General features: G+C 31.8%; 1 protein-coding gene across 1 annotated transcript in view; it reads right to left on the bottom strand.

Moving 5' to 3' along the window:
- Positions 1-21,337, bottom strand: part of LOC149182549 (protein VERNALIZATION 1-like) — a 93,082-nt gene extending 71,745 nt beyond the window's left edge. The window contains exon 1 of the mRNA XM_089418602.1: positions 20,844-21,337. Coding sequence (XP_089274728.1) covers positions 20,844-21,028 — 185 coding nt within the window. The 5' untranslated portion in view covers positions 21,029-21,337. The remainder of the gene's footprint in view (positions 1-20,843) is intronic.
- Positions 21,338-22,217: the final 880 nt, after the last annotated feature.

Here is a 22,217-nt window from a genome sequence, read left to right as displayed (position 1 = left end):
TATTGTTATTAAATAATAACAAGAATTAATATAGAAGTGAAACGTATACTTATTTAAAAAAGCATGGAACAAGATTCTTAATCATGGCGATTTAAACCTACTTTACAATGGAGATTCTTAATTTGTAAATAGGGTTGGTTACAATGCCATGGTATTCCTACCCAAAAAACCATAACTCACTTCATATGAAACTTGTTCATATGACATTTTCTTAAAAAATCAATTTAATTAAAATGGTAAAAAACACAGCTACTTTGAAGATAAATCTCAACCTTTGATTTGTTTATACTACCAACATAGATCCATCTCAAATACAAATCTAACATGAGCCCAAAAGGATCAAATTTCTTCACATGTAAACTTCTTTTGAGTGAAAAATACAATATGTATTTTTTCATTATTTAAATTGTATTTTTGAACGGAATATATATAGGACCAAACAAAAGTTTTAACCATAAAAAATTGTTTTCATGATAAATACATAATATATTTAAAATGATATATAACATATACATAGTTGACATTAAAATATTTTACACAACATGTACAATAAGACATTTTATGGAAAATTATAATGGTATTTTATTATTAATATATTTTTAAGTATATATAGATATTAATTAGTATTAAAATATTTTATTGATAACCCACATTGGATATTTTATTATATACAACATTAAAATATCTTATTTCAACAACATTTTTTCTATAGATAGATATATATGAAGTTGACACTTACATAAAATAGTTAACATAGATATTCAAATAGTTTATTTAAATATCTCATCAAAATATTGTTGAAAAGCATAAAGTTTAAACATCTCACTCACATTTTTTTTACTTTAAATTACTTAATAACATATTTATTTTTTTATTACACCCCAGATTATTTTTCTATTTCGATCATATTTTTTTTTAAATAAACACACCCACTGGAAGGATGATCTGAGGGACTTACACATCCCCTCACACTGGTTTTTATTATAGGCGACATTATTTTTCTATTTAGAACATAATTTATTTATTTATTTTTTAAATTTTTATTTTAAAATGTCACGTGTCAACTCCACAAACAAACAGATGGACACATTTGCACATACCCCTCATACTGGGTAGTAAAATAAGCCTCTCGTCTCAACAGATAGACGGACTTGCACATCCCCTCATATGTTCATCACTATCATGACGTCATATGTTCATCACTATCATGACATGCAGTAGAAAGAAAAAGTCAGCCACCATTACATTAATCAATAACGCGAGTTCATAAAAGAGAATAAATAGGGCCCACAAAGAAATTTGCAAATTGCATTCAATCAGCTTTCATTAATATCATCGAACACTAACTCATAAAAGAGAATAAATAGACCGCACAAAGAAATTTGCGGGTTACATTCAACCAGCTTTTATCGATGAACAGATTAATAAAAGTTCTACAACATAATAGTTTCCATCCATTTAGTACATTGCAAGGGATAAAATGGATGCATTAACATTCGTGATATTAAATTTCATGAGATCTATCACCCTCACCAGAAATTAGAGTAGACATCCATTCCAATGGAAGGATTTTGATACATAATATAATTTTCATGACTCAAGCAACTCTATGTTTAGTGTGTTTGGTAGGCTTGATAGAACAGCACACTTGATATGTAAGTTTTAGGATACGCTTTACCTTTCTCATTGTTCTTAGGATAACCCTGTCAAATTAAATATTTGGTGTAGAGACACTGTACACTTTGTGAGCAAAGAAGAACAGTAATAACAACCCGGCAGACAACGAAAAGAAACAAGTAAAGAGTACTGCATAATACATCTCAAGTTCTTCAAATCAAGAAAATCATAAAAGCCACTTCAAAGATATAAGTGTGAGATGTCTTAAATTTACCCTTATATAAAAATACTACATAAAGATTATAAAAAATTTATAATTGATATAGAAATGCTTAGAATTTACAATAATAACTGTAATTTTTTTATATAGAATTTATAATTTATATGGAGACGCTTAGAATTTACTACAATAAATATAAACCAGGAATGGTAATTGATTATTTTAAACAGTACCGAGTCATTGAAAGAAGCAAGGATTTGGGTTTTGCAACATTAAAGTGTTTTGAAGTATTTTAGGCACTAAATCTATTACAAAATATATTTTAAACTATAACGTATTATAATAATCAAAATTAAAATTAATTTTCAATTTATATGTAAAAAATAAAATAAAATAAATTACTTAGACTCTTCTGGATTAACTTCCTAATAAACTACAGGTTTCGTTTTAATTTTGATTTACTGGCCTAACCAAAAAGTCATCATGCTCTCACGACATGTGCATTATGGATTAGTCCGGTTGGGTTTCCATTCGGTAATAAGAGTGATATTCTGGAAGTGTAATTTATTTTATTTTTTATTTAATTAAACTTGAGTTTAGAGTAGGGTTCGTCTCAATGTTGGATGTAATGTAAAATAAATATTTATAAATAATATTGTTATTAAAAATAGGTAAATCTCATCCAATTTAAAAGTATTTTAAAAAAAATTATCCCATATATTATTCTCACTCTCACTCATAATACGATTCACTTATTACCTCATGAATATATCCACAAGAATTCACTTATTAAATAATGAATTTCTTCACAATAATTCAAGATGTGTCCTACAATGTCCTCATACGCTAGCATTAACGGTAACCGAACATGTAAAATTGTTTCATAAGTTACAACAATCACCTCGGTGATCACTGGAGAGTGTTTGCTTCATTGATAGGCCGCCAGGGGTATGAAAACCAACTTCAGGTCACACGAACCTTATGATGATTCATAACTTTCGTCACCTATCCGAGGACTTGATAAATTGAGAAACAAACAACATTCATGTGCACCTTTCATATCGATATATTTCAACCAGTGTGATCTTCGAATTATCTATATCTGGCAACCAACCTAAGATGTCCCTCACTTTGTAAAATGTGCATTAGATTTATTCAGAATTGATTCTTTAATAGTAATACTTCAGTTAAAGTTACATTTTAAGAATCCATTCACACTTGACCCAGGATCATATACTTTCCAAAGATTTAAAGAGATTGCTGAGGAATTATTTATGATATTCTTCTGAGTGTGCCACGACAGTGTAACATACCTAAGTCCTTTCAACCATTTTTTTTCCAAAGTACTTCTTTTTTTCCTGAATTTTGTATCTTTCTTGAATTATGTATTTAATCGATATAGGGAAATTTAACACTATAATGCTTTACCACAAATTCTCAAAGTATTCTAAGTGTTGTCTCTTGTTAATTAAAATGTGTCACTTTAGTTTAAGAGTTGTAATTCTGAACCTATGGGTTACTAACATTTTGGCAATTTATTTCCTTATTCGTTTAGGTGATTAACCATGCTATTAGTCTATGGTTGAGGGAAATATCCCATCCTTCCTTCTAATAAACATACAAACTAGGGAAAACATTACTTCCCTTGGGCATAGTTATTATAGAGTGCATTACACACCCTATACTTTATGTTACTAACCTAACTCTTCTCCCTAGGTTCTAACTAAGAAATGGAATGTATTGTATCCATGGTACCACACCATAGCGCCAAACATTAATGTGACCCCGTACGCTCTGCACCATTTTTCCTTGGGATTATAGCTACCCTCCTATACATCTCCACGTTGACCACTGTCACATGTATATCATGTGACCATAGTGGTAGCGTTTGGATTGATGATGATCCGTGGATGGTGGAGATGAGAGGTTGGACATTAACGACTCAGGTCAACTCTTCTAACCCTAAATTGTTGGTAACCCTATTCGCTTGATCATTTCACTCATTTTTGTTGTTGGCTCTTACTCTTGGTGGCAACGATGCATCTCCTTTGGCTCCTCCTCAGCACGCGGCCCTTGACGTTAACATAGATGCCATGTTATTCTATGGCCATGACACTTCTCCAGGTATATGTATTCATCATGATGATTTCAGTGTTGAGTGGTTTTCTATTTGTTTTTGTGAACCCCTTATCATCTTTAAAACTTGTCACTTGTCTGTTGCATGTTCCTCTCAAATAATCGGCGGGGTTTTTCCTTCATCTCCAAGAGACGAACAAAGTTCTAGAGACGATCTTCGTCACGATGTTCCCAAGATGGGGTAATTTGTTCTCGGATTCAATTCCATTTGTAGCCATTGTTTTATTTTGTTTCCTTTCACAGGTTTAGTTTAGTTAAGTGTTAATGTGTAGGCTTCTCCTGCAGGGAACACAAGAACCACTAGGGTCTTCGACGCAGGTTCTTGGCTACCGGGTTACCCACCTGGTTTCCAACTGCTTTTCTCTACTTTACCGAGTATATCGTTCTTAACTTTCAATGATGGGAAAAAGAAGAGATTTTCTATTTGATTCACTGCCAAGTTTGTAATGACTTGATATTAATATTTATTGAGGGGTTCCATTCCTAATTCCCTCCATAGATAATGTGCTTTCACCATTAATGAGCCTGGGAATAATGAGAACACTGGTGAATTCATTCTACTAGCCCAACCCCTGCTCCCTCACTTATGTATTTATGGGCGAACTATGCTCCATGAATATTAAAGTCGTTTTGGTGAATTTGTCTGTGTTTCTCCTCGGCTAACTTGCCCCATTCACACATCTCAGGTGTCTCTCTGTTCATAAAGTTTTCCCCTTATAAGTTATTATTATTTCACTCATTAATTGTTTCTTTTGTTTGCATAATTAAGTCGTGCTTCAAATAGCAGCTCACCACTCTCTAGCACAACTCACTTTGGGAATCCAAACTAAGAAGGTAACTCATGATCCTCAATATTGCAATAAGAATGTTGCAACTCCCAAGCCTACCAACTTTAATTATAAACCTGGGGTTCATACAAACTTAAGAGGTATCGACACTATATGTGCAACATACAATGTGTCGTTCCTTTGATGTCATGATGTAATGGAGTGAATGTAATAAATTCAGATCCTAAACTAATTGCACAAAATGAAATGTTTGAAATGGAAACCTTAAACGGTTGCAAGAAAAAAAATACAAGGAAAGAAATTTATTGTAATTTCATAAAGTAAATCTCATAAATTAAATGTCAATCATTACATTTCAAATAGTTTAGGTCCATTAACAGATTTCATTGGGTGTGACAACCTTTATTGTATTATCCAATTCATAAATACGTCTATTAGCCCAAATTGTTGAAATGTTTTGCATGGGTAAAGGGTCAAGTCCTAAGGGGTATTTAGTCTTCCCTAATCATTTATTTAGAGCTGATGGGTCTTTATTCAATGCTAAGGGACAATAACCAAGCTTCTTGTGCGAATCTGGGAAAGTATATACATGTTAGAAGGCTGCTACAAGAGATCATGTAGTTACTACATGAAATTGCAGATTTACTACAGGAAACTATAATTCACAGAATGACCAAAAAAATCAAATCCAAATTGGATGGGACAAATTTTTTTATTTACGAGGATGTATTAGGCCTCCATTCCAAGTATAATCGCTCAAAAATACATTTGTTAACCCATGTTAAAAAATAGCAGAAAATTACTAGTCCAAAATCTAGAAATTCGAGAACTAGTAAGCTAGTAAATCTATTAAATGCCTAACCTAATCAAGTGCAAATGAAATGGAGTAATTTTTGTTATTAACTAGAATTTACTTTTATCTAATTCAAGTGGAATCAACTCAATTGAAGCTTATTAGCATGCTCTAAAATAGAGCAGAAAGTTATTGTTATTTGCCACAAAGGAATTCCATAAATCTAGATTTGGGAAAAAGAAAACTAATCCAAGTAACTCGACGATTACTATGGCCTTCCAAAGTTATTATATGGATGAAATGATGCTTGTGATCCTGAAAAATAACTTACTTCAACTATTTAACCCAATCCTACAACAAGAAGTCATCAATACTTAATGCAAAAATAGATTTTAAAAAAAAACAAGAACAAGAGATGCATGTGAATAAGAAGTGAGAAGAAGAAAAGTAAATGACACAAAAGGGATCTAATGCTCGTGGGATGGAAGATCACAAGGAAACCTAGAGTCCTATGGAGGACACCAAGATTAAGAAGCTGAACATGGTACCAATCTTCATTATTTCCATCAATACAATTACATCATTGCAAGAAATGACAGTGGAACTATAAAAATATGAGTTCTCTCCATAAGAAAACTAATAAACATCAGCCCCTAAAGGAATATTTGACTTAGTACTTATGTAAAATGATTAGGAAGCATTCCCCATGAAAGGAGGAAGATTTCCCCACCAAAATTCCTTAATTAGTCAATCTGGTTCCCAATATTAGGAATTTGCATTAAGTGATAGGGAACACATTCCTAGATTTTCTCAATCATTGTAGTAGCTCCATAATTTGTGCAATTATTTCAAAATATCTTCTTGATTTATTATTTAATATTGATCCTCCTATAGTAGGGAGAAAATCCATTAATTATATCCTCCTCCAAATCTTTATAATTTGCCCAATATTCTCACAATATTCCACAAAAATAAATAATATTAGGCACAAATATGAAATTATCCATAAACCTTCCTAATGAACATATTAAAGTTCAAAATACATTATATAATGCAAAAAGAGAGGTTTAATGTGTTGAAGGATGGTCAAATGGGCCTTAATTTATGTCTAATTTAGAGGCTCATCAGTAACCATCCTGTAGCATGTGCAAACAGGGTTAACCTCCCTTCTTTGCTTGTTTTCCATAGCATGCTTAGAGTGTCTTCCCCCTTTATTTCATACAATGAATCCATAGGTTGTTTTGTGGTTCTTTTTTTTCCAAACTTCCTGCAATTAAGGTAACTTTTGTTGTAAGGGTTCTATTGTCATGTCCTAAATTTTCTTTCATTCTAGTTAAATGCTAGCTGGATTTTTCCCTACTCATAGCCCTCATTCATTCATGTCTATTTTTACTAGGTTGCACAAGTGGATTCTCTGGTTCGAGCTCATTTTAGCTTCTAGCTTCTCTGCTAAGAGAAACACTTATATAATATTTCTCTCAGATGAATTCCCGGTTCTAGGTTCAGTGCTTTTATCATGCATGGGGTGTCATTTTGTTTTCTTCTTAGATTTCTTCTCTGGTTACACTGAGCATGATTACATGATCTCGCCAATTACTAGCTTACTTTTTTTCCTGAAGATGTTGGGGTTGTACAAATTCACTATTGGATGGGTACAACTATGACAATTCCAGTGGACCATTACGTACAGTATAATTATTATGGCTACGCGTCGCTGGGTTGTTTCCTGCTCTTTTGATTCAATGAAAGAGGTGTAAATGTATATAAACACTATGTATAAACTCTATCAGTTCAAGGGTATTTACATTTTGACATGACTGTCTGAGATTGTTTATATCCATGGCACCTGGTTTTTATGGTAATAAAACACGAAACACGCAGTTCAAATTATGAATGCTAATTCAATTTTTTGTTGCTCATTATATGTTTAGTTTCAATTTCTATTATTTAATATGTGTTGTCTCAAAGAATTCATGCCAAGCTTAAGATTTATATATGTTTTCTCATGTTTAATGAGCTCTCTTACTGTTACAATTCTTATGATATAATAGCACCATTATTGCTACCAAATCAAAAACATTCTTTGTACTTATGGATCAACTACTAAATGTTTTTATTTAAGAGTTCCATGTATGCAATGCAAGCTCCAGTTCTAGTTTTGTCTCTTTCTTAAGGAATTTGTAAAACATACATTTATTGATCTCAGTGTAGTGATAGCATACGTATGAATTTGCTAAATGCACTTTTGTTCTTTTTAATTCTAGAACTACAATGCTTTGTTTATTCCTAGTTTCTCCCTACAAATTCCACCTCGAAATCTCTCAGTAGTGCTAGACTTATTTATATATTGCATTAAAGATGTCAGGTCAATTATGTCTTTGTAAACCTTAATCGACATTTAGCGTAGACGCCCAGGTGGATTTTCCACCTTCAGTACTTCACGTACACTCACATATTCTACTATATAAATCAGAATTTATCCATGGCATTAGATTACAGTTGAAAGTTTTGTATCCTACAGACTTTCTATAACCCCTAATTGTTGTGCTACTCATATAAATTTCCATGCCTAATTTAACAGAAAAAGGTTCTGTTTATCTATCAGTCCATACTCAAGTGACTTACATAAGTGATTAGATCGATGCTATCACATCTGCAATCATGTTATTTTTTCTTTTTTTTAATCATAATAAAAATGAGTTATTCTCCACTCACAATAACATTTATACTTGTAGCTTTCAGCTAACAATTTAGATAGTCGTCAATTAATTCTGAATATTCTATGGTACACATTTGCAGATCCACCAACTATTATGTGCTTCATAGATTTCTATAAAATAACACAAAATCCATTAACATTTATAGATCTAACCAGTAAATTGAAGTTGTATTCATTGCAAAATCTGCACTGGAGCAAGACACTGACCACCCAACCTTGAACTACCCTCTAGTTCCCCCCGAGCCAAGATTATTTTTGCAAAGAATCAACAACCCCATTTATTCCCTCCATGGGTAGTTTATACCCTTCTTCATGATACAGTTTCCTTTTTCAGCAGCATCCCACTTTTGTGGGCTTTATTTGCTCACTTTCCTAGGCTTTTGCCTTAAAATCCCTCCTTTTTCTCCTGCTGTGATTTAAGTGCAACCAACTTAGCATCTTTCTTCCGCTAAGCACTTCTAAGGGATTTTTCTCTCCCATCCCTTAGTCTTATCTAGAATTATCATATTATCAATATCATGAAGAATTTATCCAATCTCATTTACCAATGAGATTATTTTTCCAGATTTGCAATCATTCTCATTCTCCAATGTCTCCTCCAAGTACTTAGATTTCATTTAATTTTTTTATTATTAATAAAGTAAATACTTATTTACAACAATTTATCCAAAGCATATTTATGGCTTTTCTGAAACATAGTAGAGACTAGCATGGCACTATAGAACCAACTATGCATAACAGTGACCTTAAAAATAAATCTATTCACTTATGTTTATCCATGTTTCACAAACAAGAAAAAGTAAATTTAACAATAAACAAAACAACTCCGGCCATTTAGAGATAAAAGTTGGAGGTTGGAAGAAAGAAGAAGAGGGAATGGCAGTTGCTTGAGACAACAACTTTGTATCTCCTAACTGATTATTAAATGATGTAACTTTTGTGCTTAAGCTTAATGAATTGTGGAATTTTCCTACAAAATCGTAATGAATTGTGGAATTTTTCTACCAAGTGGGATTTTACCTGCTTTCAAACTATATATGTGTGAAGTCAGGCATTTTGTATTACTGCTCAAGAGAGTTAAATAGTCCCAAAATTAATTGTTTGTTGTCTACATGATGGGGAACCATAATAGAAACATAATTTCAAAAATTTTAGGTCGTGCAGACCTTGTTTAATCAAATCTATCAGATTTACAAGAATACATAGAAATAGGTTGAATATTTTGAACCTATGACATACATAGACAAATAACATTTAAAAAACTATAAAAGCTAAAATAATATAAATAAATAAATAAAAAAACTGATAAAACATGGAGACTACTTCATTGAGTCTTTAGGCTACAGAGTTGGTTGAATAATTTTCTCATCCATGGACGAGAGGTTCATTGAGCCTTTGATGAGAGTGTTAAGTTTATCATTGATGCTTTCAATTTTATCCTCCTTCTTGGTGAACTCGATTTGATTTTTCACGTTTGTTATTGGCACTATCTATAAGAATGTGACCTAGCAGTACTTTGGTGTGGAAATAAACATTCATAGTTCGCATCATTAGAGAATTTTTGAGGTCTAAAATGGGCCTAAATACAAAAATTTACAACCAAAATTAACTTTATAAGAAACAATAAGATTCAAGATGACGATGTCAAAAATGGGGGATGATTCGCCATTTTTGGAGTAAAAAGGTAAAAAGATTAAAAAATGAAAATAAAAACTAGTTTTTTAACTTGTATTGTTTTTTCATGTATTTCTCATTTTTCGTGTAGCAGGGTCCATTGAAAGTAAAGAGCATGGGTTCTCCTTAGACGAGGAATTAAATCTCGCATCCAACCAATGCTCCTGCTCAAAATTGGTGTAAAACCGTAGGGAGATAAGTTGAAGATACAAGTTGAAAAAGTAGTTTTTTTTCTTTTTTCCAACTAAAATTTAATGATGTCAGCTAATCTTATTTTATTACTTTCACTATTATTTTATTATATTCCATAGGATGCCCATTTTATACCTCAAAATTTCTCTAAGCATACTTAGAGAAACATGATCTGGTTGAGATGTCAAAATTTGGTGTCTAGTCTTGTGTGGTTGCATCAACATGATAGTCTAGAGTTCAGTGCCTTTCCCTACAAACCTCTTCCTCCACATGTTTGATTTATTTTCAAACTAACTCAGGGATGATTTCATGATATCAAGCCATGTTTTCATGGGCTTGGTCTTGTGCACGAAATTGAGAAGTTGAAGCAACATAACTCTCTTGTGACTAGAGACAAAGGCACCAACATGTCTACCTCCCTGTCTTCCTAAAACAAAACAAAGCAACCACGTAGTAGTTGATACAAGGAGTAGAGAGATTCAGCAGATGGCAGGGGTGAAGTGGTGTAGAGGAAGAGATATAGAGTTGCAGAGGGATGAAGACACAAGATTATCTAGAGAAACGGAACCGAAATAATATGAAAATGAAATAGATTAAGTGAAGGAAAAAAATTCAGTGACCATGACCAAAAGGCATTAGAACTAGAGGAGAGTGAAGACCAGCAATTAAAGGAAATTAGGCAAGAAACACTAGGAACCATATATAGAGGTGGAATACAAAACCCATAAGGGAGAAACCATACCAAATTCCAATAACTCCACAGTTCAATAATTCACAGCAAAATGAGGGATGCAAGAGTAGAAATTGAAGGAGGAAGAGTTTACCATTAAGGTTGATAACTCTACTGCATAACCAATGCCAATTGTGTTGATGGATGTTGAAGGTAGGCCACCATTTAATAGGAAAGAAACCCTAGTGAATCCTAGCATGCACAAGATGGAGGGTCGAGATGTGTTGTGATGTGAATAATTTTCAAGGTTGAGGAGTGGGGTTGTTGTTAACCAACACATACACCACCCAAACTTAGTAGTGTGTGATTTCCATCCTAGAAAGGAATGTCAAAGTTGCATGTTTCCTAGTAACAAGATAAATTGTGACTCCATTGCTTGCATTCACTATGGGAAATGTGCATAAAAATAAGGAGACATGACCATAAACATCATAACATGGGCAAGGTGAAATGTTGTTATACCAAACCACCAAGGGAGCATGTATCCTTAAGTCTTCTCACCTCCATTCAAAAGCATTTCCATTTGTGCAAGGTGGTAGGCATAGTATTCCATTTGATTGGGGTGCATGCAAGGAACCTGGCACCCCACCCAGCTAAGCCCCTCTTCATTTTACTTTTCATGATGTTATGGAAAGAGGGAGGGCCCACTCTAGGGCACTCTCTGTGAGGAATTTGTTATATGTAGTTGAATTTTTATTCATTTTTTATATTATTTCCCTCACAATCCATGTATGTGAACTACTCATTATAATTTATGATGATCCCTAAGGAAGGTGGTTGTAATAAAATTATTATGTGTGAGTCCAAATATATGAAATAATTTTTTATTATTATGGAACAGATATTTCTCCTCAGATGTAATGGAGATGTCTCCTCAAATGTAATGGAGGATTCTCCTCAAATGTCGCAGAAAAATATTCCATAAATAAGGTTCAATTCATTCATTGTCTGTGAAATAACTGGGAGTTAATATTTCAAGATGAAGAATATGCAATTTTTATTAGTAATAAATGAGATGAAGATCATTTTCTGTGGTTTTTCCCCAATATATTTATGGGATTTCACGTAAAATTTTCTTGCTTTATTCTTGATTATATGTGTTATTTTATTTATGATCAATATTGTATTGATGTGATCTATAGAAGTTGTTATTATCTCAGATCTATTGTTGTTGATTTATTGATTGTTGTTTAAAATATAACAACTAGTATCAGAGGTAACTTTTTGTTGGAGATTTGGTGTGTGAAGGTTTTATTTATAGGTGGCTCAATGGAGCCAATGATAAGCATTGAAAATCTTATTGGGATACATTTTACCATATGAAGGTCGAAGATGGAAGATACACTCACACTCAAAGATCTACATTTGTTGGTTAATGAAAATTTATGAAGCCTTCATTAATGACTAATGGAGATTGGGGGAAGTTAGATCAAAAAGCAATTGCAACTATTTGAAAATATTTAAAAGACACAGTATACTTTCATTTTTCACGAGAAAATACCAGTAATATTTATGGAAAAAGATTCATGATTTACATGAACAATACACAACATTCAATAAATTGTTTCTAATGAAGAGGTTATTTAATCTCAAAATGAAGAGAGTTTAGAAGTTGAACATCTAAATGAGACCATACCATACCCAAATGTTGACATGACGACAAGTCAATGGAGACAAAAATAATACAGAATTGCTAAAACAAAACAAACTTAACCTATGAGTACTACCCATCCGATTAGAAACACTTGATGAAAGCAAAAGATAAGTGAAGAAGACAATCACTCTAGAATTAATGGATTGTCTTTGAGTCAAAGTTGGATACTGGTATGGGGCTTCCCTAATCCCCATGAGGTCTCAGAGTGGATGGAAGAATTCCAAAGTGTTATTCGATGCAGACTAGCCTTCGTTCCATCTCCACGAATATGTGATCATTTTTCCTCAAGTGAACATGAATGTGTTATAATACCTAGAGCATGTCTCGTCACACCTCCTATCCATCCATGATTACTCGACCCAAGAGGAACTTAACCATCTAGTAGATATTCACCGCTTGCATATATTGACTAGTTCTAATTTGAGTTTGTCCCGAGTCAGGGGTCTAGGGTTTCCATTCTACTTTCACAGTCCCATTAGATAATGTCATCCGCTAAGTTTCTTCTTCTTGTTCTAGCCGATTCATCTCCTCTTGTACTTGCATAGGAATTTGGTCATGATATCAACAATCAACTTTTGTAGCACTATCTTGAATGCTCGTATTCCGTCTCCTCCTTTTGGTAGTTGTTTCAGTCGCTCCTCTTCTAGGACACCCCCTTTCTCTCGACATTCTTGCCCTTGGTTTTGCTAATAACCCTGCAAGTAAGAAATATGCTTGCGTAGACCACCTTCCCAATTCCAATTTAGCTGATGGGATAATATAATCTACAACAATAAAAAATTTCTCCATTCCACTAATTCCACTGAAACCTTCACTACTTGAGATTGTGTCTAGATTTGTGTTGCTTAGGAGCCCATTGGACCACCCGAGTCTGACAATAATTATAGGAGGTATGACTTTGTTCTCTTGCTTCTCTGCTATCAATCTCGTTTCTTTCCTCTTAGAAGATTTTCCTCACTTGCTTGAAGCCTTCGTAGCTTTTTTCTCCTACCAGTCATGATTTTGGGAAACAACTATAAATATGCTCCACCAAGGGTCCTATATGGTAATCACTTCTTTTTTCCAACCAAAACACTAATGGCTTTATTCAAGCGTTGCGTCCTACAAGGAAATCTCCATCCAGTTACCAAACCTCAGTGAATCCAGAGGTGGTTTGTTTGGTCTATACTCCCATTCTATTAATGTTTCGGGGTGCTACTTTTGTACCTAATGTTGGAGTCACGCTCTGCCGAGCATTAACAATGTCTATCCTCAGTGGCAGCCTTCCTCTCCTACAAATGACATAAAAAGTACAGTAGTGTCCTCCTGGCCTTTGTTGTTCACTAAATGCGACTCGCCCCCCTATGTTCCCCTTCCTTTATCCCCTATCCCTCTCCTTGAATTAGCCAAGAAGCATGCCTTCCTTCAACAATTAAGATTTCCCTGTGTGGCTCTTAACATCATGCCAATTGCGCCTCTTTGTCACCTTGGTGGACCATTATTGCCCACTCCTTCACACGGTTACTTCCAGATCTCTCCACCACTAGAGAGCTTCTTAGTTGCACTATTTTCTTCCTCAAGTCCAACAGTGTATTTCAACTCCTGTCATATACTTCCCTAGGATCCCAACATGTCTCTAGCATTGAATTTCCTCAGTTTACCACACGATTCTCATGATCCTCTACCCAAATTACTTCCTCCATAGTTTGCATCGTAATGTGGACAAAGTACATAGCTTGGTCGTGTAACATTTTATCTGCTGATGTCATCTAGAGGGGTCATGTTGCCATGTTTTCCTACTTATTGATGAGGTGGGCCGGTGGCAATTTACCTCCTCCCCTCCCTTGTTCTGGTTTATCCACCCCATCCGGAAAATAACATTATAATCAAAATGTCATTTAATTGTGTTTCTTCCCAAAATTTAAAATTATAAATATAACAATTTTTTAAAAATTATTTATAAATATAATAAATTTATTAAAAAATTTAAGTAAAAAAACTAAACATTATTTAATTATACTTATTCTCAAAATCTAACATACATATAGGATTTCAAAAACTTAAACTTACGAATATTTATTACTTAAATTATCTATAAATATAATATTTTTATTAAAAAATTAGGCAGAAAGAATGAAACATTGCTCAATAATATTTGTCCTCGAAAACTAAAATAGATATACACAATACCATTTAACCAATGTTTATTTTCCCTATTCTGATGACCTTGATTCATCTACCCTTTCACTGATTTGACAAACGCCAACATACCTAATCTCCAACGAGCTACATATGAAGAATTTTACGAACTTCATTATCAACAAAACATATGTGATCAATTTTAAAGGGGAAGAGCCACAACCATATTCTAACAGACCGTGTATGATCAAGTGGGAAGAGGTACAACCATATTCAACCTGGTATGATCAATTTTCGTAAGCCCGCAAACCTTATGTTCAACAGATCATATGTGATAAATTTTAAAGGGAAGAGGTATAGTCATATTGGAGAGGCAAACTGAAAAACAACAGCACGAATCCAAAAGGAATCGTACTGTGAAATTCTTTTTGATTCTTTAAAGAATTCTATGAAAAACTCTTAAGCAAATCATCAGCTTCACTCTATTCCTTGGATTTTATGCAGGAGTAACCGTTATTGTATACAATCTTTGTTGTTGCATTATCATTGCTTGAAGAAGCATTCGCATCAGAACTTTGCTCATAATTCCATACCCAATTTAACAAATTTGTGTAGCATTACATTCCATATCATGGACAAAATGTAGTGGATGGAAGGTGGCGTCTTTAATAAATATGACTAGCATTATGTTCCACCTCATGGATGAAAGGTGATATTTATTTGGGCAAAACGTAGTGGATGAAAGGTGGCGTCTTTAATAAATTTGACTAGCATTATGTTCCACCTCGTGGATGAAAGGTGATATTTATTTGGGCATTCAAACTTTTTGCTGAGTTTTTTTCTTTTAAATTTTTGTTATTATTTTGAGTACGTGGTTAGTTTCATGTTTTTAGAGTGACAGTTAGTTTAAGTGATAGATTTTTAGAAGTGCGAACAGGCTTTGATTTTTCATTATACTAAAATCACTACTTTAATAAACTTCCAAACTTTTACTATTACTATTACCTGGTGTTTTGATGGTTTGTCATTATACCAAAATCAATAAACTTTAGAAAACTTTGAAACCTTTATTATTATCTTACCTGGTGTTTTGATGGTTTGTCATTATACCAAAATCAATAAACTTTAGAAAACTTTGAAACCTTTATTATTATCTTGTGTGGGTGGTTAGCCTGGTATTCCCAGAATGCAATTAGTCTACACAATCGATTGCTAGGTGTAGCAGTCACTACAACACTTTTCATTTCAGGGATAATCGAGAAATCAAAATTGTATTTAAAAAAATTGTTAGAAACTAGGGAGTAAAATCAAGGGATTATAGTAGTGTACAAACTTCGAGTAGTTATGTGTGTGTTTTTAGTGTCGGATTCATTTGTACTTTTCTTCCCAGTAACAATTAACAGTTTATCGTTGGTCGTTGATAGTTTTATTGTGTGATTTATTTCACTGTTTTAGCAAGAATGTGGACACACCTATGGGAAGAGATTTGCGTCATTTTCAGTAATTTTAGCTTAGTCAACAGACCTACGGTGACAGCATTAGGTGCAGCAAAGATAGGTTGGAGCGTAGAGTCACAAACTCAAATCTATGTAAAAGGAAGAGGTGGAGGGTAGAGTCCCAAAAGACAGCCCAAAACAATTGTGTTTTACCTTGCCAGAGTAGATTTGGTGATAATTTTATGAGTTTGTGCAGACTAGTGATTCTTGAATTAGTTTTATGTCCATTAGTGGTTCTTGAAGTACTGTTAGATACCAAAGGCAAAGTAAGGTAGTAAGGCAAATGAAGAATCTCGTTAGTGCGTGATCTGGAAGACCTCTAAACATCATAATCACCAAAGAGCAACCAAGAGCGTCATGAATAACATAGAACTTTGAAAATTTTAGGCTGATAGACACAGCTGTGAATAGCGGTTGGTCGAGGTTGTGATAAATATAAGTCAAATACCGAACGATGTAGAAGCAGTAGGTTCAGGCGTAGAAACCTAGAGACAAGAAATAGAACACCGTAATTTTTTTTAAGTCATTCCAAAACAATTGTATTTGAGATGGCTATTGTAGATTTGGTGACAAATTTGTGAGTTTGTACAGATTAATAGTTCTTGAATCGGGTTGTTTTTTTAGCTTTCCAGTGTTGTTTTGGTAAAAATAGTCGGTTTGTGGAGATTAGTAATCCTTGAATTCGGATTGTATAGATTAGTGGTCTTGAAAAATACTCATGAAAAGAGCACATGCAAAGTAGGCTAGTAGTAAACTAGTGGAGTAACAGAAAACTTTGATTAATACGTGACCTAGGAGACCTGTGAACATGAGCTTCACCAAAGAACAACCTAGAGCGTCATAGACAACATACAAGTCTGAAAACCTTGGGTTTGTGGAAAGATGCATGAGTAGTGGTTGGCTGAAGCCGTGAGAAATATAAGAGAGATAGTGAACATTGCATACGACCAAGTTGGAGAGAAGAAAAGCATGTTGTAAATAACTTTGAATGATATGTGAAACATTGTTAAAGAAGGAAGAAAGGAGGAGATACCAGATTAACTTTGAATGGTGACAAACATTGTTAAAGAATGCAGAAAGGAAAAGATATCATATTAATGAAAGGACAATAAAAATATCAAACTTAAAATTCACCAAGCATAGGAATTCATAACTAAAAGGCACCATTTAATTCACCAAGCATAAGAACTCTTAACTAAAAGACAACATTTATTTCATATGTTTAAAGGTGGATTGATATAACCAGATATCAGCATGGATTACATATTAAGAAAGATGGTGCACATGGGATGGGCAGTAGGCTCCTGGCTTTAAAAGAAAGAAGGAGATAAGGAGTGGTACATCACTTCGAATTTTGTGAGAATATTGTTAAAGAAGGAAGAATGGAGAAGCTGCCAGATTAGTTAGAAATATTGTTAAAGAACGAAGAATGGAGAAGATGCCAGATTAGTCGGGGAGAAAAAATATATATATACCATTTTATATTTATAAAATAGAAAAGGTTTGAATGAAATGTGGCATTCGTTTTACCATTGTTAAAGATGTAAAGGTTACCCATGATATAATAAATAAATAATTAAATAAATTAAATATATGATTTTATTTTTCCGAATATTTTAAAAATTGTAAATATATTTTAAAATAGTACAATTTTAAACTTATAATATTATAATTAATAAAGAAAATAATTTTGTTAGTACGTATAATTAAATTTTTTGATATTTATTATTTTTAATATAATATTTTTAAATATTAATTTAACTATCAAATAATTAAAAATATAATTATTATAAATTAATTACATATAAAATTAGATTTTTTAATATTTAAAAAACTAATACTCATAATTAAAATAAAAAATATTTATATAATTATTATAAATTAATTAGATATGAAATTATATTTTTTAATATTTAAAAAACTAATACTCATAATTAAAATAAAAAGATATATATAGTTATTATAAATTAATTAGATATGAAATTATATTTCTTAATATTTAAAGAATAATAAAAATAGAATTTAAATAAAATTTTATTCAGTTTTGAATTATTTTAATTTTATTTCACATAATTTATTTATTTTATATTTATATTTATATTTATATTTATATTATATTATATATATATATATATATATATATATATATATATTAAAAATTATGAATAATTAAAAACAGTTAAAATAATTTTTTTTATAAATTTATATTAAAAAATATTAATAATAATTAAATTTCTTTAGTAAAATTAGATTTTTTTGTTTTATAAAGTGTTTATAGTTAGAAACCTTTATCACTAAGATGATATACAAAAATCTATATATATGTAAAAATAAAAATATTTATACTTTTGTATATCCTAATAATTTAAAAAGAGTAGAGAAGAATTTATTTATATATTTATTTATAAACAAATAACTAAAATTATATATAAAAAAATCCAACTATATTAATCTGAAAATAAGAATATTTATACACTTATATCACAATAATTTAAAAAAAGTGAAAGAGAAATTATTTATATATGATAGATAAACAAATAATTTTTAAAAATTGTAAAAAAATGTGAAAATGGATAATATATTAATAATAAACAAACAAAACTACCGAATAATAAAACTAAATAATTAGAACTAAAATTTAGAAAAAAATAAATATTTTTATATTCTAAATCGATTTTGGAAAGATAATTTATTTATTCAAATTTAATCTAAAAAAATATTAATTAATTAATTATATAAACCTTATAAATTATTTAAATTAAAATTTTCATATTTAAAAATAAAAAATAAAAAATAAAAATTATTTGAATAAAATTTTTATTTTTTAATTTAAAAAAAATATATTTATAACAAATATCTAAAAAAAACTGTCAAATTATTCTGCCAAATGATTTAATATTAATATTTTGTAATATTTAATAAGATGGATCCCCATTGGAATTCAAAACTTTAATGGGCTGTATTTTGATTCTTAATTTTCTTTAAAAAAAATTGAAAAAAAAACTAATTTAAATCAAACTAATCTGGTAACTCAACCATTTTCATGATAACTTTTTTTTACCTAATTCACTCCATAGCAATTTATTTTATTAACTTATTTCAATATTTTCAAATACTATTAAATTTTCAGATCATAAAATAATTTGTTTTTATATTAATTAAAAATTTAAACTTCAAACCAGTGTTTACAACTAAAACCTTTTATTTCTAGTTATATTAATTCAAATTAAACAACCAAAAATTCAATTCAAATTGAGCAACCAAAAATTCATATATTACATTTTTTATGTATTTATTATTTTCATTAATCTATATTAATATTTAAGAAATTATAATAATGTGTAACCTAAATTATACTTTTAAAATTCAAAACTACTTCGAAAATTTCTAAATTACATTTTTAAAAACAGTAGTATTGCATGTTCCATTCAATTTAATAAATTTCACTGACATTAAATTTTCAAATTGTAAAGCAATATTCTTATAATAATTAAGATTTTCAGTTTCAAATTTATTATTTAATATAAATCAATAATTTTTATTTTTAATTATTTTAATTCAGTTAAATCAACCTATGTTACCTACTTTATATTTTATTAATACCTATTAACATTTTAAAAACCCTACAACTTTCTAATTAATATGTTACATAGATTATATTTTAAAATTTTAAAAATACTTTTAAAATCCCTAAATTACACTGTTATGTTGCAGTTCCAATTCTACCAAATCCATCACACATATAATGTTCATTTTTAACCTTCAGGAAACCTTCAAAATCCATACATTACGTTTGAGCGGTTGTGAGATTGCTACTCCCCATTCCAAGCAAAAGCATGGTAGAAAAATCTCCAAAAAAAAAGGGAGCACTTTCGTTAACTGCTACTAACTACACTGTTATATTGCATTTCCCATTCCACTAAAATACATTACACACTGTATTTTTAACATTCAGAAAACCTTCAAAAATCCATACATTATGTTTTGAGGGGTGTAAGATTACAGCTCCCTAATCCCAACAAAAACAATGAACATTCTGAAAACCTTCAAAATCCACACATTACATTATGAGGGGCTGTAAGATTACAGCTCCCCAATCCATGCAAAAGCAAGGTAGAAAGATCTTCAGAAAAGGGAACACTTAACCCAAGCTAACCAACACCAACTCAATAACCCAATCCGTCCGAACCAGATCAGCCCTATTCCCCTTCGTCGACTCATTTTAAACGGACGATTTAACAATATGGAGAAAAAGGTTTATCATGTAATATCTTAACTATTTTGATTTTGTGATGAAAAAGAGGGCAATCCGATTACTTAAAAAGCACCAGGGACGATCATTCCTTCTCCCAAAAAACCACAGGAAGAAGCAAGTCTGCATCTCCAAGAGGTCGTTGTACATTTCATAATGTATTTTATCTGTCGGTAGGCTGCCTCGGGCAATAAATTTTACTTTATCCTTCAAGTCGCTAGAAAAGCCTCACAATACCATATTGGTTTTTCTACCAATAGATCTTAGCAAATATAAAAACCATTTTTCAGTAGCTTCATTGTTGAACAAAATACAAATCAATTTTTTTAATTCCTTTCTAAGTTTCGGTTCAGAACACGTCTAGAAAAACATTTATTTCACATAGTGGAAAAACTGACAAATAAATACATTGAAACCTGATTAGATTTCAAGGGGTGTGGAAGAGGCAACTTACTCGTTATTGCTCGCAAATTCGTAAATCTTGCTAGTTTCAGAGAAAATGATGAGAGCGACTTCAGCATCACAGAGAACAGAAAGCTCGAACGCCTTTTTTAGCAATCCATTCTTGCGTTTAGAGAAAGTAGCATGTCGACTGCTAGGGTTTTGAATGCGTTTCAGCTCCACCCTCTTCTTTCCCATTTTGGCCGATTTCGAGAACAGACAAGAGGTATGTCCACCAGTTTTAGTATTTTGTGATAGCTCCACAGGTAGAAGTAGATTTATATTCTCATTTCAATGCGCTTCCTGCGCATCGGAAACCCGAGTTCCGAGCCAGCTGCCCTGGTCAACGACAGACAATATTGTAAATGCTGTCCTTCAGAAACCAAAATTGGCGTTCACCGGAAAAACCAGATCGTACAAAACGTGTCAAGCTATTCCGTCGAAAATTAAGAGTTCTACCACTTTCGGAACATTTATAAATGCCCACTTCAATTATGAAAACGTGACTCTGTCTCCCAGACTTACCAAAGGACCTGCCCAATGTGCCCACCCACGCGGAGGGTACGCAAATAATCCCCTCCATCGTAGGAGTTATCTGGTATATTTTTCAATGATTGATTGATTGATTCGTCATTTACGATATGTTTCAGCGTGATCCCATTGATTAGCCTCCAACATAGGGTGAGACTCTGAAGATTTCAGAGGGTGTGAACATGACCCTTCGTATGCTTGATAGGTGGGGCTTTCCATCTTTTTGTGCCACCTTGCATTTTTCTATAAGAAATCAAACAAAGTGTCATCAGTAAGAACATTATGTGTCGTTGCAAATGAGGTCCAGTACTATTACTTTCAAAATAAACAATGGGAAAAGCTGCAAGACACGGCCTTGACTATGAGTAGTGTACTCGGTACATCAAAAGACTGCTTCAAAAGGAATATATATTATATTACGGAAAAGATATTATCTTGTGAGTGGGAGCTTGAGGCATCACACATAAAAAGAGAAAGTTGACAAGGGTCTATCACAGGAGGCACCATATATAGAAGAGAATGTTGTTGAAAGATGTCATAAAATTTGGTATAATGTTTTCCCTTTTTAAAAGCGTAAATGTGAGTTCCACTAAGTTTTATGAGGATTTGATTATAATTGTTTTCGATTTGAGTGAGAGGGATTTCTCATAATTCATTATAATTTTAGTAGGAAGGATTGATTATAATTGATTTAATTTTTACTAGGATTAACGTGTTGTGATTGCTTTAATTTTGAGGGGAATAATGTCTTTTAATTAGTTTAATTTTGTTAGGTAGTTTAATGTATTTAAAAAAAAAAAATATTAAATGAGAATAATATTTTTTAATGGATTTAGTTATTTATAATGTGAAAGTC

The sequence above is a fragment of the Pinus tabuliformis genome, chromosome 3_2 (genome assembly GCF_031772625.1).
Source record: "Pinus tabuliformis cultivar Carrire ecotype Pingquan chromosome 3_2, CPIR1, whole genome shotgun sequence".
NCBI classification, from domain to species: Eukaryota; Viridiplantae; Streptophyta; class Pinopsida; order Pinales; family Pinaceae; genus Pinus; species Pinus tabuliformis.
Note: the sequence above shows the minus strand (reverse complement) of the source record. Positions and strands in the feature narration are given on the sequence as shown.